Raw genomic sequence first — 26,982 nt, 5'->3', positions numbered from 1 at the left:
CTGCACACCCTATGCCCTGACTCTTGCACCCCCCACATCCCCACTCCCAGCCTGAGCACCAAACGGGAGCTCCTGCACCCCTCGCACCAAATGGGAGCTGCCCAGGAAAATGCTCCACACCCAAACCTCCTGCCCCAACCCTAAGCCCCCTCCCTCATTCTAGCTCCTGGCCAGACCCTACACCCCAACCCCCAGCCTGCTCCTTTACCCCCAGCCCTGTGCTCAGCACACTCCCGCCCTCATCTCAGTGCAGCGAGAGAGGAAGAGAATGGCTAGAGCCAGGGAGAAGGTAGGTACCCACTCTATGTGGGCAGGGTTGGGATTCCAGACCGGCAGCCGGCTGAGCAGGGCCGGCAGCCAGGACCCTGGCTGGCAGGAGCTGGAGGACAGAACCCCAGACTGGCAGCGGGTTGAGTGGCAGCAGGCTGAGCCGCTCAGCCCGCTGTTGGTCTGGGGTCCCAGCTGCCGGCCCCGCTCAGCCCGCTGCCGGTGAACAGAACCCCAGGCCAGCAGCGGGCTGAGCGGGCTGGTGGCATAAGATCAGCATTTTAATTTAATTTTAAATGAAGCTTCTTAAACATTTTGAAAACCTTGTTTACTTTACATACGACAATAGTTTAGTTATATAATATATAGACTTATAGAGAGAGACCTTCTAAAAAGGTTAAAATGTATTACTGGCACGCAAAGCCTTAAATTAAAGCCAATAAATGAAGACTCGGCACACCACTTCTGAAAGGGTGCCGACCCCTGCACCAGAGCCTAGACAGGTATGACTAGAAGTTCCAAGCAAATATGGTTCAAGCATACAGGCAGTGCAATGGGAAAACCCAGACTATTTGGATTTCTTCAGGGCAATCCCAAGCTTCCTTATTAGAGCTGAACAGTGCAATTCCACCCAAACAGGCTAGGTCTACTCTTTGGTTTGTTTATTTATTTATATATGAAGTATTAACAGGGTTACAAATCCTTGCCATGTAAATATCAAAACTGAAACAAGAGTCATTACAACACTTGGCTTCTGTTTAAAGAGCCATTATACAGGAATATAATCATTAGATCTCTCTATGTAACAGGGTGTAACCATTTAACAGAGTAAGCATCATCACAACACCTGTTGCGTGTCACTTCTAGTGATCTTATTAAATTGAGTGAAATCTCAGATTACACATTTAACAGACCAGACATGTCAATCAAATGTTAATATTCAAAAAAAAAAAAATGACCAGGTGAATGTATTTTGAGTATTGACTAAAAGGTAACCAAGTATCTATGTATTTGTTTGTCCTTTGTCCATTTTGCTATTAATTTTTCCATAGCAATAACCTCCAATATTTTTAAACATTCCTCTACAGCTGGATTATTTTTCCTTTTTCCAGCAAGAGGGTACCAATAACCAAGAATACTATCAGGTGAGGAACTAATTCTTTATTTCACTTTGTGTGACAGTTTCCTCAAGGAACCCCTAGGAGGATTACCAAAGGGTCATTTTGTAATAACTATCCAACAATTTATGGTATTTGGTTACAAATTGCATCCCAATGCTTTCTAATGACTGGACATGTCTACCATATATGCACAAAATCTCCTCTTTCATCCGATGAAGTGAGCTGTAGCTCACGAAAGCTTACGCTCCAATAAATGTGTTAGTCTCTAAGGTGCCACAAGTCCTCCTTTTCTTCTTTCACCACAGTTTCTCCAACATTTATTCCCATTCAGTATCTCTTTATATACTGTATGTTTAATCTGACTGCTATGAGACACCAGTGAAACAGTTGCTGGTCCTCTTTTCCAGATCAAACCCCATTCCTCTGGGATAATTTGTCTATCCAGGACATTTTCCCAGCATGCCATGTATGGACATGCCTTGGTTAAGAAAGTTGTCTGCAAAGATTGATAGCAATTAGTTATAAGTTTTTGTTTCCTAATTGCCAAGACGCCATCACTTCTATTCAAGTTAGCTTTCGGTATGAAACCAGTTTTTCTAGAAAGTTGAGAAACATAATGCCAGACTTGAACATACTGGTACCATAGCTGAGTGGGCCAGTTAAAGTTAGTTTTGATCTCTAAATAAGTTAGAAAAGTTTCTTTACTGAATTGCTGGCCAATTGTATGTATTCAACAGTCTACCCTTTTCTGAGCAACACCGTGGGGTCAGTGCTACTCTATGTTCATGCAGATTTGCTGCCAAGCAGTAGAAAACACACCCTTCATGTTCAAGCCACCTGTATAACATGTTCAGCTCTTCAGAGTTTATCTAAATTCAGGCAATAATGAGGACTTGCAGCAGAAAGTGTATAATGGATGGATCACCCACACATGAAAGCCAGTGAGAGGCTTCAAGAACTATTGTGTACAAAGGGAAAGAGCACAAAGATGTCAGGTTTACAGGAAGTCTTTATTTTTAATTACAGAAGATTTTGTGCACCATTAAGACCATGTTCTATTGAAAGCAGCTGCCCGTTTCCCCCTCACATCTATAGCAGGGCAGAAGGGATGATCAAGAGTTCTGCCTGCTGAATTAAAATGGCTCCTCTCACAAATAAGCTCTACATAGGTATTTATACTGAGCTTGCATAATAGAATCTGAATTACTTTAAGGAGCATCCTTGCCCAAGTTTTTTATGCCAATCATTCCTGACAAGGAGGAACCTTTTAAAAACTCACTAGGATTGGGGCTTGGATCTAGTTTAATAGACATGGGGCTGCGCTATCAGGATAAATGTCATGCAGCCAGTAAGGCTAAGGGAAAGATGCTACAGCTAAGGAGAGCTGGATGTTCTCCTCACTGATGCACAGGGAAAAACCTCATATAAGGCAGATGCTTTGATAGCCACTACACAAACTTTCATCACATGGAGTGAAAAACTGCAGCTGCTTTGTATCTTTCTATGCTTTTGAACATGAAGTATTTTCAGATCCTGTACTAATTCCAACAGAAAAGCTATACGTCATGGTTTTGTATCTCATTCAACTTAAAAACCCCCCAGTATTGAGGCTGTACTACTGGAGAAAGTAATGGAAAGGTAAGAATTACAGTTAAATTTAATCAAGTTAGTTTCCTAAGATGTCTACCCAAAAGCATCCCCAACAAAACACAAACATGTCCACATTGAGACAGCTCCCGCAGCTCTTGCCACACAAGCTGTGCTTTTAGATTGCTCTTTTCTTTGCTACAATGATGAGGCACTTAGGACCAGATCCTCAGCTGGTATAAATCAACATCACTCCACTAACTTCAGTTGAGCGATACTGATTTACACCAGATGGGGATCTGGCTCTTAAAAAACTTACTTCCAGTTGTAAGTGGAGTCAAACCCCAAACCTTCCTTCTTTGGATTATACAAGAAACATTTCAAAAAAAGGTAGTTTTACTCTTCACTTTCAAGTCAGTAAAATTTAGGATGGGATGTTTAAATAAACCCAAAGGATTGAGAGGCCCAGGTCACATTCACTTGCAATCCCTAAATCTCTCAGACGGCTTTAAGAATCTGAGCCTTTATTGTCTTATCCCAAGTAAGGGCAGAGTGCTCAAGAACACTGCAGTAAAGTCAAAACCAACCAACCATGGAATTTCAATTTAGTCAGCCTATTCTGGTTTATTTATTTTACAAGTAGACACAAGGCTGTTAATTCACAATGGAACAAACCCCACGCTACACCACTCCTCACCCAACAACCCCTCTGCTCCAAATGCACAAAGAACGGTACAGTTTTAAGGCTTTTGTTGAGTCACCATTGCAGAGGAGTTCCTTAAATGGCAGCAGCACTGTGAACAAACGTGAAGGCACAGGACCTTCAGAAGGGAGAGGAGAGAGACAGTTCTTGAACAGACCTGGACATCTCCCCCATCCCCACCCAAACAAATCTCAGGATGTTTAATCAAAACCATGGCAAATATTTTCAGCTGGAAAGGTTTCTTCTAGTACCATATATGACGTTTGCAGTGCTCAACGGCCTAGGAGAAAGAGGAAGAGAGGTGTGAAAGAGAGGCCTGCATTGACATATTAATAACATAGCCAGTGTCAATTTGCATGAATAGCTTGGAGCACCAGCACCATTCAGGATTTCAGAGCAAACTGATATTAAATCAAACTCTCCTGGTTTTCTTTAGTGGTCCTAATTAGCACTGTATGAGATGCTTCACCAGGAAAGACTGGGGCAAAGGAAGCCATAAATACAGGAAAGCCCTGGTTTGATGTATGATTCTGACCGCTCCATTGCCACGGGCTAAGGAGGAGTGCATCCCACCACAGGAAACAACTCACAGCTCATTGACCTGCTCTGGTTCTTGCACTGCTCTTGTCACCATGGTACCTGAGCATCTCTTATCAGTTAACAACAATCCCTTCAGCTCATCAACTGGCTCCATCAACTGGAAGGACAGATAGCCAAACAAGCTAAGGCTCCATTTATACCTTAAATAGGGAGTCTGAACTACTGACGAAGGGATCAGGGAGTGGGAAATTAAGGCCTCTCCCATACGAACACAGTTAAATGTTAACCGAGCTAAAATTGGATATTGTTTATTCCCAAGCTGAACTTCTGCTTTACGCAACTCACCCCTCTGTACTATTGGGTAACAGCCACTAAGTGCTTATGTTGCTGTGCTAACCCTTTGTGCTGGTATTAGTGAGTCAGTGGAGTTTTCTACAGGAAGCTGTGTTGAAATTAGCAGCCTGTATACGCATCTGTATATGCACCAGCAACCATTCTGTGACTGAAACAGTCATCCAATATGAGGATGGAGCATGGGAAAAGAGTAAAGAGACTTGATCATACAAGTATTCAGCAACTGAAAGATTTTCTACCTAGCTAGTGAAGAAGAGAGGCTCATGGATCTGCAGCATTAACTTGCCATGTTATCTCACCCAGTACTCCTGACCCTGGTTGGGGCAGGGCAAATATTTGTTCTCCATAAAACCTCCAGCCTTGCTTTTTCCTGGGCAGAGCCAGACAATTGTCACAGGTCATGAAGATGCTTTGTACTATGGTAACTTTGGACAGGTAAGAGTGCAAGTTCCAGAGGAAATGGCCAAGCCAGATGTGGGCTAAGCTAGCTCCTTCTATTTCATCTATGGATGTGACCAACCTTCTTCCCAGATGATCTCATTCCTTTAGGATGTATTTTTAGTGCCATAGTCAAAACTTTAACCTAACTCCTCTGTATTAGCATTTGTGGATTTCTCCGAAATAATCTCAGATTCCCAAGGGGTTAAAAAGCATTCAAGTGAGCTGGTTACACCTTCTGAGCCTCTCAGCTCTGAGTCAACTGTTCAAAATTGCACCAGTGAATTATTGACAGTGAAGCCTCAGGTTTTCGAAGCAGAAGAGTCCCATTAGGTCAATCCCACTGCCAGCACAGGATGGTCACTAATCCTTTGGCCAGCATAATAGTAAGTGTTCCAGTAGTGGCACATTACTGAAAGGGCCTGAGCGGTAAGCAAGAGCTGACAAGCCTCTAGTCTATTCCCACCAGGTAAACCTCCCTTTCCCGACAACCAGAGACCAGGCATTTGTAGCTCTCTCTCACAAATGTGGCCTGATTCTCCTCTCATTTACACCAACATTACAATGATGATAACCCATTTAATTCAATGGAGTTACTCCTCATTTAGGCCAGTGTACGTGAAAGGAGAATCAGGTTCAATATTTTTAAAATACTGGTACTTTAGTTTGTTGCCCATTAATTTAACGGCATCTCAGACTCTCCCCTCTGGGGGAACCTCTGGTGACTTACATTGCATTTAGTTGCAGTCTCCATGTTCTTACACCAGTAGCTTGGGCCCCACACACATGGATCTTCACCCATGAGATCCTCTTTGGATGATACACAAGCTCCTATTTTCTGTGCAGTGAAAGGAGAGAGAGAATGAAAGGTGCAGTTATGTCTTCCTGTTTACCATGGGCATCAGTGATCTCACTTCTTCCCTGCCATGATTCAATGCCGCCTGCACAGTAATGACTATTTCCAGTGGGGGTTCGAGTGTGTAGACAAAGCAGATGCAGTGCCAGGAGTTTCCAACACCATAGCGCTAGACTGCTATAGCCAGTTGGGTCTGTAGCTGAATGAACAGACTTGTGAGAAGCCCCTTGAGAGGACACCAAATTTCAGACTTTAGATAATTTCAGCTTCTATGCTGGCTGCAGATTTGTTGATCTAATATTGAAGATTGCATTTGCAGCAGGGACATGCACTTCACACTGCATTACATGGCCGTTACGTTTCCTGCAATTGACTCTCAGGGCAGGGAGGAGAATAACGATTTGCATGTTTAATCTTTGCAAAAGGTAAATACTGTAAATCTATTTCTTCTTTCCTGGCAAAAAAACAATAGTCTATGAACAGCTGCCCTTTCATGAGTCCATGCAATTGGACAGCTAAACTTATAGTATACTTCCCCCATAGCATATGCTAGCGGAACTACTTACAGTGCACACAAAAGAAGGATCCATTATCTGTACCAGGAGTCGTAGGGCTTCTGGTTCATACTGCAGCACAATCTCATCACACTGTAACAAGAAGAGATGGCATGAGACTGAATGCTCTGCTAGACCATGACGAGATGAAGACAAAGTACCCTGATTCAAACAGAGGAACCCCAGATTGTCTTGTGATTTATAGATGAACACGTTTCCATTGCGATTGGGGAGGAAGTGCTTAGGGAGAGTCGTTCAGCCCTTTAGAAGTGTGCAGTGCATCACTACAGATCAGGAAGATTGTACAGGCTATTGCTTTCCTTCCTTCCTCACCCCACACTCTGTATGCAGTGAGGCAGGTAGGAGAAAGGGAGGAAGAGAGGGAGCTCTTATGACCCTATGTTGAAACACAAAACTTGCACTCCTGTGCAGGAGCTGGCCAGAAGGTGGCCCTGCCCTGCACTCACATGCTATAAATGTGTCAGTTATTTTCAGCAGCCCAGTGCCAAAGTACTGAGACAACCAAATGCTCTTCGGCAGCTAGTCTGTAGTTCTGTTATGACCTTTTCCCCCCAAGATGTAAAAGTGCGGCACCAAGACGGCAGCCATGACAGCTTTTACCCAGACAGCAAAAGGATCCACAAACTCATATTGCTACATAAAGCTGGATTTTTAGACTGACAGTTCAGGATTGGTGCCAACTCCTTTTACCCTCCTCCACACGTCCCTCTGACTGTTATTGCAATGACTGAACAGCTCAGATACGGTGCAATGACAATAAAGGACAGTATAGGATGCATTTCCTGGGCATGACGAGGTACACCCGAGTTACCACATGAGGCATCTATCTCTAGAACAGTTCTGCAGTGATGCTGGACTAGGTGGCTTTATACATTTGTCCATTTTGTATTGTGCTCAGATTCTGATTGGGAGGCAGGCTGCCACATATCTAGGGACAGGTGCTGTCATCTGATCTGCCAGAGATCAACTTGCTCTGTACCCACGCAGTTTATTTTGAACAAAAAGAAAGTCTATATTATTTGGTGCTGAGTAAGAGGAGAGAGATCCCAGCAGGGATTTAGAACTAATACACATTCCAGAGTCTCAGCTGCACTGTGGCCAGTTTCAAAGCAGAGTCACCAGCCCATGAACCTTTTCATGATTCTCCAAATTATCATCTGCTGGAGATGGAGGCAGTCAGCCATTTCAAGCACAGAAGCCACTGCGAAGACTCGGATATTAATGCCCAGCCTCAGTGCACGTGAATTTGTTCTCAGTTGGATTTTAGAAAGGATAATCTAAAATATATAGGTGTAAAGCATTAAGAGACGGGGGAAGCAGCAGATAGGTGACAGGCACTGTGGATGGGGTACAACAGTGGTTCTCAGCCAGCGGTACAAGTACTCCTGAGGGTATGCAAAGGTCTTCCAGGGGGTACATCAACTCATCGAGATATTTGCCTAGTTTTACAACAGGCTACATAAAAAGCACGAGCCAAGTCAGTACACACTAAAATTTCATGCAGACAATGACCAGTTTATACTGCTCTATATACCATACACTGAAATGTAAATACAAAATTTATATTCCAATTGATTTATTTTATAATTATATGGCAAAAAATGAGAAAGGAAGCAATTTTTCAGACAGTCACAGCGTGCTGTGACACTTCTGTATTTTTATGCCCATAGTTTTTTGCAAACAGGTTTAAGTGAGGTGAACCTTAGGGATACACAAGACACATCAGACTCCTGAAAGGGGTACAATAGTCTGGAAAGGTTAAGAGCCACTGGGGTACAAGACATATGTTTTAGCCAGATGGGTAGGGGACATCAGATCTTCCATCCCCACAATAGCTACTTGCAGTTACCTTGTCTGTCAAGGGTTTTGGCAGTAAATGACAGCCCTTCACAAGCAGAGTCCCAATTTCAGCCTGTGTCTCATTCTCCTCCAGCTCATTGTCAATATAAGTTACAACAATCTGACACACATTGCAGAACTCGCCAGCATTTACCGGTAACGGCTCCAGAGCACTTCTCTCTAGCAGACACACAGAACATCAGAATGTTAGATATCCACCTTTCTAGTGAGAGTTCTCAGCAGCTTAGTGTGCTCTAGTCCCAGATCTAGGAACCAGTCAAAGGCTCCTTTCCTCCAACCCCAGCAAGGGGCCTCAGATGAATACTGCACTAGTGCCATATATATCCGGAGATTGGACTCTTCACAAGTAAACAAGCATGCTTTGGACAGGATACTGGTCACCCAGTGCTTACCAATGTATGAAGGGCTACTCTTGGGGCAGCATTTCAGCATGATGCATACAACTTCGGGATTAGTCGCTTCCAACAACATGACGACGACAGCCTTGCCATAGGAGTCCACAAAGTCCTTACACTGCCCTAAGACACCATGAGGTAGCATGTAGCAGACCTTCTCCATTTCTTGGACTATTTGCTTCTGCAAAACAAAAGCAGCAGGTGTCAGGAGAAGAGAGAATAAATCTATGCAATCTATCCTCTATAGTACCTCTGTAGGGGGCAGATAGATCTCAATCTTCTGTGCAATTCTTCCCTCTGCTGCAGACAAAAGTTTTACTGTGTTGATTCACCCACTAAGCCTAAAAAGTGTCTAAGCCAAGGCCTCTCCTGCACCAAGCCTTGGGAGGAGCTTGCAAGCAGCATTTAGCCTTTCACAGAATTCCCTCTCCCCCTAAAAACCCCTAAGCGACGGAAATGAGAATACAGGACACAGCTAGGGCTATTGCCAGGGCTACATACCAGCTTTCTTACACCCCCATAGCAGCAGCAGCAGGACATACTCTAAGCTGGGAGCTGCACCCATAATTAGCCTCTGCAAGTTCTGCATCACTGAACAAAAGGCCACATACCTCGGTCATGTTGTTGCTCAGCAGGCTCTCTGCTGCCTTTACTGCAATCTCACATATACCGCACAGGGGAGTTTTATTTTCCGGTCCCAGGTTTTCCTGCTTATTACAGCACAACAGAAAGTTCATGTAAAACAATAATCATATGGGGTAGGGGATACAGTCTTTTCTAGAGAACCCTATTGCTTTCATCCCTATTAAAGTCCATGTGGTGTTTTCCCCAGTGATCTGAAAGACACTGCTTTTGCACTGAAATCTCTCAAAAGATAAATTGGAGAACTGGTCTTGCATCAGTGGGATGAAATTCAATACAGATAAGTGCAAAGTACTACATGTACAAATGTACAACTACAAAGTGGGAAACAACTGGGCAGGCGGTACAGCTGAAACAGACCGGGGATGACAGTTGATCACAAACTGAATGATTCAACAACGTGATGCAGCTGTGAAAAAGGCTAATAGCATACTGGGGTGTGTTAACAGGAGTGTCATCTCTAAGACATGGGAGGTAATTGTCCTACTCTACTCAGCTCTAGTGAGGTCTCAGGGGGAGTACTGTGTCCAGTTTTGGGCCCCACAGTTCAGGAAAGATGTGGACAAATAGGCGAGAGTCCAGAGGACAGCAACAAAAATGATAAAAGCTTTAGAAAACCTGGTCAATGAGGAAAGGTTAAAAAAACTGGGAACTTTTAATCTAGAAAAGAGAAGGCTCAGGAGACGTGATAACAATCTTCAATTATGTTAAGGGCTGTTACAAAGAGAACTGTGATCAATTGTTCTCCATGTTGACTGAGGGTAGAACAAGAAGTAATGGGCTTAATCTTCAAGGGAGATTTAGTTTAGATATTAGGGAAAACTTTCTAGCTATAAGGATAGTTAAGTACTGGAAGAGTCTTCCAAGGGAGGTTATGGAATCCCCGTCATTGGGATGTCAGGGATGGTTTAGGTTACTTGGCCATGCCTCATTGCAGGGGGCTGGGCCAGAGGACTTCTCAAGGTTCCTTCCAGCCCTATTTTTCTATTATTCTAAAATATAAGCTGATCTGACTGAGTTATGTGCATGTGAACACTGTACATTTCAAAAAAGGCGCTTTTGGGATTCTAACAACTGAAAACTCAGACTAAACTTCAACCATACAAGAGATTAGCCCTCACTAAGGGCTAGTTCCTCTGATGAGGAGATAGAATTGTATATCACAGATAACGTTTGAAGCAACTGAAAGCGATGTCCTGACTAGAGCTGGGGAAGGAGGGGTGTGGGAGGGGTTAAGTGAAAACATTTTGGCAAAACAAATCAAAGATCAAAATTTGTAAAATTTGAAAGTTTTGATCAGTGCTAATCCTGACCAGGCCCTAGTTCTGTACTGCATTTCATACCACCTCTACGAAGGGAAGCCGTTTCACAATCTAACCCCAGAATAGTGAGATCGGTACTTTATACCAGAGATTCAGGCTGTTCAGTACACAAGGAGGTCTGTATTTATTGCCTGACTTTGACCCTTCCTCCAGCTCAGTGGTTCTCAATTTTTTGTATTGGTGACCCCTTTCACACCGCAAACGTTTTTTATATTTAACACTATTACAAATGCTGAAGTTAAAGCAGGATTTCGGGGTGGAGGCTGACAGATTGCGAGCCCCCACATAATAACCTCACGACCTCCTGAGGGGTCACGACCCCCCCCCCAGCTTGAGAACCCCTGCTCCAGCTCATGTGGGTAATATGCAAGCCTTGCTCTTTCTTCAGCAAAACAACAGAGGGTGCTGAAAGACTCATTTTACCTCCACAGGCTGCTTCATATTGGACATATGCATCACTTTAGCTGGACCCAGAGACTGGAGGGGCACAGATTTCAGGGAAGGACAGAATCCAACTCTGCCACAAATATCCTTTGGGTGCTGGAGAGAGATACACAAATCAAGTAAGGACAAGCTCTATGCAGTTATATCCTCTCTATGAAGAATTCCCTAAAGAGGGAGGAGACAACCCAAACCAGTGTTATAAAGGTTTCAATACACCTGGCAACTGTAGTTTCTATACATTCTTGGAGGAATTGGGTGGTTGAAGGTAGGTTACCAGGCCAGCGGTCTGATCAGATTTCCTTCGTAATATATTGTCAAGATGACACTGGATCTGTAGATAGTCTGGATTTAAGGCTAGCTCTTAGGTACTACGTGCAGCTTTGTAAAATGTCTTGTTTTCAGTACCCCACACGAGTGCGCCAGCAGAGCTGTGTAATCCCTGCTGCATCCTCCCAATTAATACCTTATTTCTCAAAGTATAAGACATGCTTGACATAGAGAAGCTTGTGCAACCTCAGATAAATAATAGACAAATTACCCAGACTCCAAAGACTGTGCATAGAGAGAAGCAATGCCTCCAAGATGTAGCCAAATTTCTGACTACATGGCCAGACGCTGTCTTTCCCTGGGTGTCACACTGGGATAAGCATTTCAAGAACTAATTCTGCAACAGCCGCACCATGTCCCTGCAACATGATCTCACACTGCACCATGACAGACACAGGATGCATAATGCTAATCTCACCCTGGTTTTACCCTAGTGTAACCCCATTAATTTCCATGGAGTTATTCCTCATTTAGTCATTGTAAGTGAGAGCAGAACAAGCCCAAGGTCTCCCAGGAAATGACTAGTTATAAAACAGAAAGGCACTGGGAAAGCTGGAACCTGAAGGCCCCATTTTTAATTCCCAGTTCAGATTCTCATGCTACCCATTTTAGTGCTCTGACCCATAAAGATTACCCTAGAGGAGAGCTGGTCAGAGCTTTCAAACATGAAAATAAAACAAAAATGTCAACTCCAAACCAAACAAAAAATCATATTTCATTTCAAATATTTTTCACTGAAAAGTCAAAGTAGAACCGTATTTGCAAAACATTTCAGTTTCAGGAAAACAGCACTTTTCATCCAAAAAAAAAAAAAAGAGAGAGAGTGAGTTGGAAAATTTCAATCAGATATAGTTTAGGCCCTTCTTAACTTCAGAGTTAAAGCAAGGAACTGATAGAGTAATCTCCCTGCTGGCTCCAATGTCCTCACCTTTATCATAGGAAGGCCTTCATACCTGCTTCCCAGCTCACCTCCTCACCATTAGGTTGAAATCTTAACTGACATCTGAGCTGGGAGTGGGAGCAGACGCTGGGAGCAGGAACTAAGATCTACTCATAGGAGATCTCTCCCTAACCCTCCAAACATCCCTTGTATCTGTCAAAGCTGACTGCAAGCCACACCACACCTACAACTAATTAGCAAGAGTTGAACTACACTTAGGAAGGAAAAATCAAATGCACAACTACAAAATGGGGAATAACTGGCTAGGTGGTCGTACTGCTGGAGAGGATCTAGGGTTTAATAGTGGGTCATAAATTGAGTCTGAGTCAACAATGTGATGCAGTTGCGAAAAAAGGTAATATCATTCTGGGGTGTATTAACAGGAATGTTCTATGTAAGTCACAGGAGGTAACTGTCCTCCTCTATTCAGCACTGCTGAGGCCTCATTTGGAGTACTGTGTCCTATTCTTGGCGGCACACTTTCGGAAAGATGTGGACAAGTTGGTGAGAGTCCAGAGGACAGCAATAAAAATGATAAAAGGTGTAGAAAACCTGACCTGTGAGGAAAGGTTAAAAAACTGGGTATGTTTAGTGTTGAGAAAAGAAGATTGTGGGGGACCTGATAAGTCTTCAAACATGTTGAGAGGCGTTATAAACAGAATGGGGACCAATTGTTCTCCATGTCCGCTGAAGGTAGGACAAGAAGTAATGGGCTTATTTTGCAGCAAGAGCAATTTAGGTTAGATATTAGGAAAAGTTTTCTAACTATAAGGGGTAGTTAAGCTCTGGAATAGGGGGGTTGTGGAATCCCCCTCATTGGAGGTTTTTAGAATAGGTTGGACAAAACCCTGTCAGGGATGGTATAGGTTTATTTGGTCCTGCCTCAGCACAGGGGGATGCACTTCACGACCTCTCCAGGTCCCTTCCAATCCTACATTTCTATGAATCTTTTAGATGAAAAGCAAAAGAAATGCACCACCGCCGGCAAGTTTAATAAATAACTTATTGTTCTGCTGGTGAAGAAGCAGGGTTGTTGAAAGAAATGATGAAACAACAATTAGAATTCAAAAGAAACCAATCAAACAGTCACAATATCTATAGAAATTCCACAAATAAAATGGGAACCTGCTAAGGAAGACACCCCCTCACCACCAGTCCACCTGGATCCCAGTCATCTTTATTAGAAACATAAAGCAATGGTTTCATTGGCATTGTCCATTCCAGATTAGTGCCCAACACGCTAACAGCCAATTTTCCTGCGATTAAAACAGGGACATCCCTCAGTCAGACTAACTCAGGTCAGAAGTTGAGTACTGCCAAGGGCAAACCCAAAATTTTCCGTGTGTTCTTTTCCTCACCTTAAAATATTACCGCCAAGTACTAGCTACAATCCACATTTAATTAGACCAAATATATAAATATTTGAATGTTCTTGTTACTATATAAAATAATGTTTCCACATCCCCAAATGGCACTGAAAGAACAAATCCCAAACAGGACCTCATAACATCCCTTCGAATTTGAAAAGGTTATGTTCAAGTAAATTTAAAATCTGGATTATTCTTTAAAAAAATAAGATTCTTTACTTTAAAGGCAGCATTGCTGTCTAGCAGTTAGAGCTGGAATGAAAGTCAAAGTGGGATTTTGTTCCCCACTGATTCAAAGTGACACCGGGCAAGTCAACCACTGTGCCTCAGTTTCCCCAAGTCTACCATGGGTATAATAATGCTTAGCCACCTTTCCGGAGCGCTTTGAGACCTTGGATGAAAAGTGCTGTGTAAGTGCAAAGTGCTACTTTGAACAATGATTTTCATCTCGCAGCAGACGGCAGGGCCTCACCATCACTGCCATGGACACGTTTCTCTTCTTTTCTCCATAGCTTTCAATCCAACCCACACACAAATTTCAGCTGCCTCAAAGCCTCCACAGCTGTGAAGTATTTTTGGGGATGTGCCACAGCAGCTCCATTTTTCATTTGTTCCATTGGGAGGGACTTACTCAGGTATATGTGTGAAACTCTCTGTTTGCCTAGAGAGCCGAAAGTGTGTAAAATAAGGAGAAGAAATCTACAGAGTGGGAAAATTTAAAAGCCCCACTAGGTGGAACTCTGACAGGGCCTTCTGCACCCAGAGTGACAGAGCTACCTAGAATTGAGACCATGGCAAAACTAGACTTTTTTTTAAAAAAGCCTAAATAAAAAACTTTCAGCTGTTATTCTTTCCAAAATTCACTATCATTCCTGCATGGCCTAAAAGGATCCGTAGGACATTAACCATGTAGTTTTCACACTGCCTTAGGATTCCTCAAGGTTCATTCTGAAGGCTTAAAGGTAATAAGGTAACTTTTTCCCGAACGAGCTCTGATGAAGAACCAGCACCAAGAATAGAAAAGATCGAAAGAAGATGTATTTAACATCATATTCAGCTTACCATGTGCTTCATAAACTGGATGGCAAACTCTGAATATTCAAAAACATAGCTCTTGCACTGTGGGAGAGACAAACATCCCAGTAAATACCAACAAACCATTTTTGCCACACATCACTGTTAATGCCACATTAGGAAGGTGATTACACCAGTGTCGGAAAATTCAAAGCAATGGTTCCCACAGATGTTAGCATGACCTCAATGCACATTTTTTTGAATTATTCTATGTGTTACCTTTCAAACCTTATCAGAAGTGTGCAGTGTGGAAGACACACAGTCAGCGGGGGGGGAGGAATCAGAAATGAAGTGCTGGACTTCTGCATATAATTTTGCATTTTTGGGCCTAGCTTTTTAAAAAATCCCTAACGTTACCTCACCTGGCTCTGGAATTAATTGCCACTCCCCTCTAAAAGGTATCCAGCATTTTGGATGCTTTCCATGTACAGAAATTATGATATTTTAGGAGTGGGGAGAGAGAAGGAAGAGGAAATTAAGACCTTTAAGAGCCTACGGGAGTCAGGTGACCAAAACTGACAGTGTTGACCTCCTACCAAGGACCAAATGAGTTGGGCACTAGCTCCCCCAGATGCCTTTGAAGAGCCCAGTCTTAACCATTTAGAACCCAAAGCCTTGTGTTTGATAAGTTGGCTCAGTAAATAAAATGGTGTCATGTTACCTACACTCTCAACAGCATTATTATTTATTTGTATTTCAGTAGCACCTTGTGCAAGCACCTCACCCACGAAGACACAGCCTCTACCCCAGAGAGCCCCAATCTATGAACATAAGCAAGTAGGCAGGACAGTGGAGAAGGATAACACACAGTTAGCGTATCCACAATTTCTTTAAAACCAATCATGTTTGTCTCTCCCCAGTTCGTCTTCAGCCTAGGTAATGTTAATTAGTAAACTTCTTGTCAGGATCTTGGCAGAAGTGGGTGGAGGAAGAATTTGGAGGAGGAGAGGATAGAGGTCTTACAGACGTTTCATCAGGAACACTGTTCAGCATTTTCATTAAGGACAAATCCAGCCACAAACATTCTGTCCACATGGAAGAGCAGGAAGCGAATGGATGCAGACTGTGAAGAAAGACTCCACAGCAGAGCACTTATAGCCTCTACCAAGCAAACAACTGTTCAGTACCCTGAACCACCCTGGCCACCACTGGAGGCAGTTCAATTATCTTAGTTAAATCAAAATTCTGTTACCCCATCAGCCATGTTAGGTCCCAGGTGTTCACACAGCTGCTTGGCGGTAGCAACTAAGGACTCAGTGAAGAAAGGCCCGGTTCTCACTTTTTCCTGAATGTCAGCGACCAGTTGAACACAGTCTCCACACAAGTGTCCTCCCTCCTGATGAAAGATAAGGGGAGAGCCAAACATTAAAATACATGGCCATACACTAGTGGTGCTGCTATGTCCTCAGAGGAAGCATTCACAGCAGTTCCGTCATCAACACTCTTTCTAACGTAGCTAATCTTCACAGCACTACAAGGAGGCAGGTATTATCCCATTTGACAAGTGAAGAAAGCCAGGCAGAGAGGTTAAGTCATTTGTCCAGGAAACAGAGAGAGACCCTGTCAGAGCATTAAGGCTGTGTCTACACTGCCACGCTCAGCGCTAAAATTTTAGTGGTTCAGGGGTGTGAAAAAAACACCCCCGAGTGACAAATGAAAAGCGCCAGCATAGACAGCGCTTTATTGCTGGGAGCCGCGCTCCCGTCGATAAAAAAATAGGGGTATGTGCAACACAAAAGAGCTAGTAAAAGGTACTGTGTAATTGTACACTGGGAGGGAATAAAAGTCAGAGACAGAAAGCAGGGTACAAGTTCTAGCCGTGGAAGAGAAAGAATAAAAACACATTAGCATAAGCCAGGAACGGTCCCATATCTAATCAAGCTGTCCCTTGTTACTTGCTAATCTGTACATGGTTACTGTTTAACATTGATATCATGGCAGCACGTAGAGACCAACTATTGTGCTAGGCCCTGCATAAACATATAGTAAATGACAATCCCCGCTCCAATGAACATTACTCTTCCAAATATAAAGCTGTTTCACTTAATGATGTAATCCGCTCATACACACGACACTTTGAATTTTATTGCCAAGGTCTTAATATTGGTTGTTTGCCACTGCTGCTCACTTAGCTCCACTAAACTCTTAGATAATTCTTGTTGTTTACATGTGATGAAAAATTCAGAAACAATCCAAATTATTGTATGACCAACAATGTTAATTTTCTCTATTATTGACAACACCTTAGTCGTTGATTTTATTTATTTTTAAATACCCACTAACATGCATTTTAAAATGTGTTTACCATACTCTACCGCTGATCACCACAAAGGGAAGGGAAGAGACCCCATTAATTCAAAGGGCTGCCGTTCATTCTAAACTGAAACTGGAACAGTATTTCAGCCAACGTAAATCAGTGTGGTTCCATTGCCTTCAGTGAGACTATGCCAATGTACAGCAGCTCAGGAACTGGCCCAATAAATTTCTGAAGTCCAATTGGCAACTTGAAACCTGAGTGGGCTTCCTGCTGTCTTGCATTCTAAAGCCATGTGTTTGTGCTCCCAAGTGTAATCAGTTTGGTATGTGTTACTGAGAAGCATTGTGACACTGAAACAGAACAGAACACAGCATGCTTCCTTTGTGTGCAGCTGATTAACTGAGGAAGGTAATCTGCCCATATTGCATCCTCACCAAGCTCTCTTGCTGGGGTTTGTCCTGGGGGTAAAGGAGAAGAGGGACATTAGCAAGGAAGGGAGACATCATTTCAGGGAAGTCCATCACAGGTATCTCATTGGACTGCACTGGCTTCTGAATCTTCAGAGCATCCTCATGATTCTCCATGGATTTGCACAAGGTGATGGCACGGCATACCACATCAGGGTTGGACTAAAAAGAACAAAGGCAGGCCAAGTCATCGCTCTGTTGACATCCACAGTCCTAATCAAAGTTACACCTTGGGGGAGGAGATAGATACAAATAAAAAGCAGCACCCGTCCCAGCTACTTAGTGCCCTCAGAGCAGCGAAGTGAACAAAGCAACAGTTGCTAAGATACCCAGCAAGGAAATTGTTGACAGAATGGAAAGGTTTATTTTCCCCTGGCAATCCTCCTCCCCCCGCCCCACTTTTGTACACTGGAACCTGTTTCATTATTCCATTGTAGTGCTGATGCAGTCCCATACAACCCTCTAGCTTTCTTCTGTATAAAAAGTAACAACTAGAAGATATGCAGCCAGCCAAGCTAAGTGCTTTAAAGATGAACGGAAATGAAATTTTAAACACCATACAGAGAAGGCTGGTGCAGGCATCAAATTGTTGTGCAAAAATAAACATTGGAGACAGAGGGAAAATTAAGTTAAAGACTTATCACTAGACCCTGAGTCAGGATATCTGGTCTCTGTGTTGCTCTTGCAGTGGGCTGGTAGAAAATTGGCAAGTATTTTCTATGGAAATTTTTGAACCAAAAAATTGATTTCAACTGAAACTTTACTAAACGTTCTAGTGGCTTTTTGTTTAACTAAACAAAATGAAAATGTTAGTTATGTTTCATATTGAATTTTTTTGTTTCTGGGGTTTTTGTTTTGGGTTTTTTGGGGCGGGGCAGGCTGGGAAATAAAAAAAGAAAATTTTCAAATTGAAATTAAACTAAAACATTTTTGTTTCACTGGAGAAAAAAATGAAGGATTTTGAAGGAATCAGAAATATCTATTTCCTACGAAAGGTAATTTTTCATCACAAAACTTTTTGACCAGCTCTAATGGTAAGTGACCTCACTAACACATAAAGGGAACCTGCAAGGAGGGAAAGGAGGCATTTGTGCCCCTTTTTGCTTCATTATGACGTATGAAGAGGCCTAGGAAGTTTGTTTTTTAATATTAGAAATGCTGGTGTTGTCTACCCTGGAAGTCTCCATGGTAGCTGGAGAACATCGTGATATCAGAAGTAACGAGGACATGAAACCTGACTAACTGAGAGGGGGAGTTTCTTCAGAGTGTTAAAAAAACTTAAATGACTGAGAAGCCCTTTGAGAAGGAAGTTTGGAAAACTCAAAACCCCCCTACCCCCCAGCTAAGGTCCAAGAGAGTTCTACATCTACACAGGGCCGGCTCTAGGATTTTTGCCGCCCCAAGCTCTGAGAGTGCAACTGCCCAAGCAATAAAATAAAATAAAATAAAAAAAGGTGGCCGGAATGCCGCCCCTGGAATTGTGCACCCCAAACATGTGCTTGCTTTGCTGGTGCCTAGAGCTGGTCCTGCATCTACATTTCTGAGACCTCCAACATGTCTTCCTGCAAAATCAGAGAAGGCCTTGACACTCCTCATATTTCTAGTGTTAAAAAAAAGCAGAAATTATTTTGTTTTAAGGCTCCATTCCTTAATTTTGGTTTTAATGGTGTCATCAATTGCTGCAGGTCAAATAGGGCCCTGAATTCAAATCTTGGCAGGTAAATGAAGAATTTGTTTTATCAGCTATCTAAAGATTTTGGTTTTTTATTACAGAAATTAATGTATTGGTCTGGAATCTGCTTATATGCTCTTTCAGAACCCTATTACCGTATTATACATTATTATTGTCTGAAAAGGGACAAAAAATGCAGAAAGTCAACTTAGAATAGAATATCAGGGTTGGAAGGGACCTCAGGCGGTCATCTAGTCCAACCCCTGCTCAAAGCAGGACCAATCCCCAACTAAATCATCCCAGCCAGGGCTTTGTCAAGCCTGACCTTAAAAATATCTAAGGAAGGAGATTCCACCACCTCCCTAGGTAACGCATTCCAGTGTCTCACCACTCTCCTAGTGAAAAAGTTTTTCCTAATATCCACCCTAAACCACCCCCACTGCAACTTGAGACCATTACTCCTTGTTCTGTCATCAGCTACCACTGACAACAGTCTAGATCCATCCTCTTTGGAACCCCCTTTCAGGTAGTTGAAAGCAGCTATCAAATCCCACCTCATTCTTCTCTTCCGCAGACTAAACAATCCCAGTTCCCTCAGCCTCTCCTCATAAGTCATGTGTTCCAGTCCCCTAATCATTTTTGTTGCCCTCCGCTGGACTCTTTCCAATTTTTCCACATCCTTCTTGTAGCGTGGGGCCCAAAACTGGACACAGCACTCCAGATGAGGCCTCACCAATGTCTAATAGAGGGGAACGATCACATCCCTCAATCTGCTGGCAATGCCCCTACATATACATCCCAAAATGCCATTGACCTTTATGGCAACAAGGGCACACTGTTGACTCATATCCAGCTTCTTGTCCACTGTAACCCCTAGGTCCTTTTCTGCAGAACTGCTGCCGAGCCATTCGGTCCCTAGTCTGTAGCGGTGCATGGGATTCTTCCTTCCTAAGTGCAGGACTCTGCACTTGTCCTTGTTGAACCTCATCAGATTTCTTTTGGCCCAATCCTCCAATTTGTCTAGGTCCCTCTGTATCCTATCCCTACCCTCCAGCGTATCTACCTCTCCTCCCAGTTTAGTGTCATCTGCAAACTTGCTGAGGGTGCAATCCACACCATCCTCCAGATCATTTATGAAGATATTGAACAAAACCGGCCCAAGGACCAACCCTTGGGGCAATCCACTTGATACCGGCTGCCAGCTAGACATGGAGCCATTGATCACTACCCGTTGAGCCCGACAATCTAGCCAACTATCTAACCACCTTATAGTCCATTCATCCAGCCCATACTTCTTTATCTTGCTGTAACTTAACTAGTAGTTTTACATCATAAATCTGTATCATTGTTTTTCCCCCAAACAATTACCAATACTTGTTTGCTCAGCTCTACGATCATTATCATGCCAGTGTCCACCATCTTCTTGCATTTGACTGACCAGTCTTGGAAAGGAAGGTGCTGGCATGACTTATCCAAGAAAGCACGGATCCTTTCCTAGGAGACAAGAGAAGAGGGGAGTGTTATGGGTTGTGTTCACATACACCATGACAAAAAGATGTGTAAGTTCTTCACATTCTTAGGAGAGACTATGGAAAATCTGGGCAAATTCTTAAGCTCCACACTGGGGGAAGACAGACTTTCAGCAGAACTGGAGTATGGATGGATGAAATATGTTTGTTTTTAAATTTGGGACTGGAGAAATAGACAGTCCCAGATCTTCTGGAGGATGAAAGAATGCCAGTGCTGGCACCTACTACATTGTGGTAAGAGAAAGATTTCTTGCAAGACCTGTCATTGTGAGAAAGAATTCCTATAGATTTAAAGGCTTCATAAGAAGTAAGCTCTCTAGCTTATAAAATACAATCCAGGAGATCCACTATCTGTTCTCTCTGTTTCATAGACACCCAAATTCCAAATAGAGATAAGAAAGGAGGCTAAAAAAACCTGACTACATGGATGGACTGCTGACCAGATGGAATGGCACTTGCATCAAAGGGAAAGAGGGGAGAGAGATGCATAGCTGCTCCAGAATCCCCTTGCCATATCACACACCAGATCTTTGCAGCTTCTTCAGAGACTGCATGGTAACCCACTTTCCTACCCAAAAGGATAAGGGAGGAAAGCACAAAAACATTCAAATGCCAGTGTTTTACAGCAAGTCAGTGGCATATCAGAAGTAAGTAGGAGCTCTGAATCTCTCCATGGGAGATACAGGGAAAGAGACCCCCTTTGCTAGAGATGCTGAAGCCCAACCCCTCCCTGTATCCCATGATTCTCACTTACACCAATTCCCTTTTTAGGCACCTTTGCACTGCAGTGTAACCATTTGCACTGCCAGAGACAGCACAGTGTAAAGGGGCCTTAAAGTACAGGACACTCTCGACCAACGTCTGCAGGGAAATTCCTGACTAGCAGGTAGGTAATAGTAGTGTTAATCTACTTCCAACCCCCAAGTCAGTCTCAGGTTTTGTGAACATCCTGATCTTACATCGGACAGAAGATCTTACAGTTGCTTTCCTTTTCCTCCCTTTGTGAAACTCAGGTAACAGAAAGAACAGGAGTACCTGTGGCACCTTAGAGACTAATAAATTTATTTGAGCATAAGCTTTCATGGGCTACAGCTCACTTCATCGGATGCATGCAGTGGAAAATACAGTAGGACAATTTTATATACACAGAGAACATGAAACGATGGATATTACCATACACACTATAATGAGAGTGGTCAGTTAAGGTGAGTTATTACCAGCAGGAGAGAAAAAAAACCTTTTCTAGTGATAATCAAGATGGGCCATTTCCAGCAGTTGACGAGAACATGTGAGGAACAGTAGGGGGTGGAAATAAACAAGGGGAAATAGTTTTACTTTGTGTAATGACACATCCATTCCCAGTCTTTATTCAAGCCATATTTAATGGTGTCCAGTTTGCAAATTAATTCCAATTCCGCAGTCTTTCATAACAAAAGCCACTCATGATATTCTCCCCTTCCTTGCCCCTCCCTGGGTCACCGCTATAGTTGTAAAGGCATCTGGTGCCCAAAGCCCAAAAGGTTGCTGGGTTCTTCAAGCTACTTACAGCTGTGCGATTGTCCTGCAAGATCTTCCCAACCATCGATACCACCATTTTACACATAGAGCAAGGGATGCTTTTCTAGGGGATAGAAAAGAGAAAAAAGTTACTTGAGAGGGACCTAAATGTTGGTATATAAATGAAAAATTTCCTTTCCCTTTCTTGTCTCTGTATCATATAGTGAAGGAGGAAACTAGCTTCCTATAAGCCCAAGTTTCAACCTCTGTTCCTCCAAACTTCTAAAAAACCCCATTCCCCTGAAATCTCACATGCCCCATCTCATCCCAGGATAGAATTTTTCTGGGAAGGTTTGTTTTGTGGGTATGTGGGGGGGATGGGACAGGGGGACGGACAGAAAAGGAGTTTTAAAGCTACTGTGCTTCCAAAAATTCCTGTTATCATTTATTCCAAGAAAGTTTTCTTAACACTTTTTTGTCCTCCAATCTCCAAACTCATGTTTACTTTGCCTGTTAGTGGGGTCTTTGGAGTAGGGGTCCAGTGGGGGGCAGGGGGGAAGAAATGACAAGAACTGGTTTTTGAACAGAGATGAATGTTATATAACATGAAAATTTATAAATATAAAACCCTTTATAGTACACTCACCTGCTGCTGGCAGAGGTGGGCATGGGGAGAGGAGAAAGGGTAAATAAGAAGGGGCAGGAGATTGGGTGGGGTAAAGAGATGGAAGCACAGAGTAGGGAGATTGGGGACTGGAGATAGAGGGGTGGCATGTGGAGCCATGTTTCTCGATCTCAGAATGGGGTATGGGCGGGGAAGAGGAGCTTCATGGAGATGGGACAGAAGACTGAAAGGGGGGAAATATAAGGGGGTATAAGGTACCTGGTGTTGGGGCTAGGAGAGGGAGCATGAAACAAAGGCAGAAAACAAGTGGCATGGAGTGGTCCTAGGTGACTGCAGGAGACAGAATGATGGAGTCTTATCCCGTTAAACACTTTGAATTCCTAGACATTTTAGCAAAAAGAAAAGGAGTACTTGTGGCACCTTAGAGACTAACAAATTTATTTGAGCATAAGCTTTCATGAGCTACAGCTCACTTCATCGGTTGCAAGCAGTGGAAAACGCAGTGGGGAGATTTTATATACACAGAGAACATGAAACAATGGGTGTTACCATACACACTGTAACAAGAGTGATCAGGTAAGGTGAGCTATTACCAGCAGGAGAGCGGGGGGCAGGAAACCTTTTGTAGTGATAATCAAGGTGGGCCATTTCCAGCAGTTGACAAGAACATGTGAGGAACAGTAGGGGGGCGGGGGGGAAATAAACATGGGGAAATAGTTTTACTTTGTGTAATGTCTTGCTTGCATCCGATGAAGTGAGCTGTAGCTCATGAAAGCTTATGCTCAAATAAATTGGTTAATCTCTAAGGTGCCACAAGTCCTCCTTTTCTTTTTGCAGATACAGCTACTCTGAAACTAGACATTTTAGATGTAGAAAACTTAAGTTTTATAGAATGGATCTCATCTCATCTGCCATCCCAATGCTCCCAGCTTTCTACCACTCCCAGACCCCACCCAGGTGTCACACCACCACCACCCCTCTCCACATAACTTCCCGGGACCAGCTAACACCTGCAAGGGGGAGCCTCTCGCTGATGGGCCTTGTGAAATCTGTCAGAACAGGGATCCTGCCGGCAGACTTTAAACACCAACCTTACTTGCACTTCTGGCACTAAACAAAAAACCCCAACACACAGAGAAACTCTGAATCAAAAAGGCTCATTATTTAAAAAGAGCCAAGGACGAAAGCGCACCTCAAAAGAAGCATGCTAACCCTCCAAAATGGTATCAGACTTCCTTTACTAAAGTCCTGCACCTTCACAAAATACAGCCCAATACGTTAACAAGTCTAGCAATGACCAGGTAAGGGCTCCAGCCAGTGCTAACTGCGTCTATGGGAGAATTTGGTGGGGGGAGGGGGGTAGGAAGGAAGTGAAAAAGAAATTGTCTCTTGGCCTGAGTGATTGGTGTGCAACGTGACATAAGGCATGAAAAGAGGAAGGAGGGAATTAAACACAAGGTCGGGATGAGTCATGAGGTCATAGAAAAGCAGATTTTCCCCACACCAGGCTGAGGGAAGAGAACACCTGGTGTGGGAGGGTCATCACTCTTTGCAAACCAGTTTTTATAGTTCAAAGTGACCTTTACACTTGTTGCCTGTTTCCCCACGCTTAGCCAGCTGGTGTCCCCCTTCCTCTTTAACCGGCTGACGTACACAGGGCCCAATTCCCACTTACACCAAGGCCTCGACAGTACTCTAGCAGCAGAAAGAGACTTTAAAAGAGTCAGGAGACTGACAGACAGGGGCTCCCCACTGACAGAACTGGTCTAACGACTCTTTGCCAGCCCTGTTCCCAGCCCCCAGTGTAGGGGAACTTTGGGGGCATGTCAGTGCAGGCCGGGAGAATGACTGGAGTGTACTGCTTTTCAGATAATCTTTGGGAGGCAGAGAAAAGGGGCCATGGGAAGCAGAGTGTAACTTAGAGCAGCCCCAAGGCTAACTCTAGCTTACACCAGAGACTGAGCAGTGCCCTGAACATCCCACAATATGGAGGACATACAAGTAGCTTAAAAGACACCTTAACCATCCACCCTGTTCCTGTCCCAAGCGCAAGGATGGAGCAACAGAAAATCAGACCCTCACTCATTATGTGCACAGAAGCCAATAAGTTTTATTGGCCATAGCAAGTTGCAGTTTTTCCAGTACACACAGTGATAATTGTGTAGTTAGAGAGATCTAGGCTAGTCCAACAATTATCTTCAGTTTCTACAGAAATGTTCCATACATGGGAACTCTTGGGAAAATACATAGGCATCTATACATACTCACAAGCTTTTTATTTTTATTGAAAGGCCTACAAATTCTCCAGCATAAGTTTTACAGTGGCCTAATGTGACCTCTGGAATTATGCATTGTTTCTGATAGGTGTGAGAGTTACATGTTCATTCCTGTAAACGTCAAAGAAATAGGGCTGTCTGTTAGATTGGTGGCAGCCTGTTGTAGAAAGGGTATGAACCATGCAAGGCAAAGGGACTGAAAGAGAGAGAAGTCAGCCAGTCACTCTCTCCTTTTAGTTCATTCACTTCGTGCAGTCCTATTGGTATCAAAGAAAGACATGATACAAAATTTTTGGAGGACACAAACAGTTACAGAAAAGTGCAATTCAGATTTCAGCTCATTCCTGTAAGTAGGGCCTGAACTTTCCAGAGAGCTGCACGTGGGAATACAAGGGCTATGGCAGAAGATAACAAGCCTATTCAGACTACACACTCACCGCGGGAAGCTTGTTCCAAACAGTCTGCTGGCAGTGCTCCACAGCCCCACACCGCAAAGCCGTCTGCAAATCCTGACACCAGTTCTCAGGACCCTCTGTGCATTCTTTCTGCCAGGAGACGGGGCTCGCCACAGCTGCCAATGAGAGAGAGTGTCCATTTTCAAACTGCATAATTAAGAGGATATTCAACCTTTGAAGAGGAGTTACCACACATTGTTCCATGTGGAGGCCTTGCCCATAGTCTCCATTCTAAGACATCTGTATTACATTTTACCCTGGAGGTGTTAGACGGCAGTATAGGCCAATTCAGCATGTATTACATAGGCTGTCCCACATAACTCTGTAAGTCCTATTAACCCCCCACCCCAAACACTGATTTGTTTCCTTCTCCAATTACTATGTTAAATTATACCTCCAGCATACAAGAAACCCCTGGTTCTAATATGCTAAAAACCATGTAAGAGTCTACCCAAAAGAATTTGGAAGCATCAAAGAGATAAATTAGATGAACTTTAGGAAGAGGATTCCAGAAACTTAAGTCCCAACATTCCTCCATTAGATCTCAGTCTCCCAGAATTCCCTGCCACTGCCTTCCTTCACACAAAGTATGCCTTGAAAAGGAAGAATATTGAAGTGTTTTCACTATTATTGAAGGGCTAACATTCCTGGCTGGTATGCATTTCAGCACTGAACTAGCTAACTAGAGTACTAGAGTAACTTCAGGGAAGTTTCCCTGATATTTTCCTGTGCAATGTAGAATATTCTCATAAGGGGAGAATTAAATCAATGCAGGCTAGTTCATTACAGGACAAAGAGTGCACATTGCATGTGGATAGCATCTGAACAGCAGTGTGTGAAACTCAGCCATTGTATAAGATACAAACTTGAGCACTTGCCTTCAGAAACTGCTCTTTAACCTCTTTAGGGTTTAGCCAAAGCCCATTAGCAACCAAACCCTACCAGACACGACTTCCACTCCCTCAGGGTGACTTGAAATCAAGTTTTGCTGTGGGAAGCAGTTCAAGACTCTGGATAAGCATGTTAGCAGGAAGTTTCACATACGCGATCAGCAATGAAACTGTGACAAAATTTCATTTAAATAGGCATCTTTAAGCTTCAGGGCGATCACCCTCTCGGAGCTCTTGGTTCAGACTTTCTGCAGACTCGGGAAGACATAACCAGAACAAAGGCCTCATTTACTGCAGTAAGATGTTTCCCCTGTACACAGAATCTTAACCTCGGAGTCCTGCTGGCTAAGGAAAACCCACACTTTGATGCGTCAAACTTACTTCTTACCTTCCCTTCTAGTTAAAAAAACCCACCTCCTCTCACTCACAATTAGCACCTTAATGTGTTATTCACAAAAAGCTAGTGAGGAATGTTTATTAACAATTGGCCCCTTTAGGGTGT

At 43.3% G+C, this 26,982-nt stretch overlaps 1 protein-coding gene across 2 annotated transcripts in view; it reads right to left on the bottom strand.

Annotated features, from left to right (window-relative positions):
* Positions 1 to 1,055: 1,055 nt before the first annotated feature.
* The window catches only part of LOC144268099 (prosaposin-like), a 46,309-nt gene continuing 20,382 nt past the window's right edge, over positions 1,056 to 26,982 (bottom strand). The window contains exons 2-14 of one of the 2 annotated variants that reach the window (XM_077822692.1): positions 25,573 to 25,706; positions 22,284 to 22,358; positions 20,577 to 20,702; positions 17,504 to 17,698; positions 16,005 to 16,148; positions 14,801 to 14,857; positions 11,084 to 11,200; positions 9,308 to 9,406; positions 8,694 to 8,877; positions 8,291 to 8,460; positions 6,433 to 6,513; positions 5,741 to 5,848; positions 1,056 to 3,958 (exon numbers count right to left, since the gene is read on the bottom strand). In XM_077822692.1, the coding sequence (XP_077678818.1) occupies positions 3,923 to 3,958; positions 5,741 to 5,848; positions 6,433 to 6,513; positions 8,291 to 8,460; positions 8,694 to 8,877; positions 9,308 to 9,406; positions 11,084 to 11,200; positions 14,801 to 14,857; positions 16,005 to 16,148; positions 17,504 to 17,698; positions 20,577 to 20,702; positions 22,284 to 22,358; positions 25,573 to 25,706 (1,526 nt within the window). In that variant the 3' untranslated portion in view covers positions 1,056 to 3,922. The remainder of the gene's footprint in view (positions 3,959 to 5,740; positions 5,849 to 6,432; positions 6,514 to 8,290; positions 8,461 to 8,693; positions 8,878 to 9,307; positions 9,407 to 11,083; positions 11,201 to 14,800; positions 14,858 to 16,004; positions 16,149 to 17,503; positions 17,699 to 20,576; positions 20,703 to 22,283; positions 22,359 to 25,572; positions 25,707 to 26,982) is intronic. The other variant, XM_077822693.1, reaches the window with a different exon arrangement.

This window comes from Eretmochelys imbricata, chromosome 7 (genome assembly GCF_965152235.1).
Source record: "Eretmochelys imbricata isolate rEreImb1 chromosome 7, rEreImb1.hap1, whole genome shotgun sequence".
NCBI classification, from domain to species: domain Eukaryota; kingdom Metazoa; phylum Chordata; order Testudines; family Cheloniidae; genus Eretmochelys; species Eretmochelys imbricata.
Note: the sequence above shows the minus strand (reverse complement) of the source record. Positions and strands in the feature narration are given on the sequence as shown.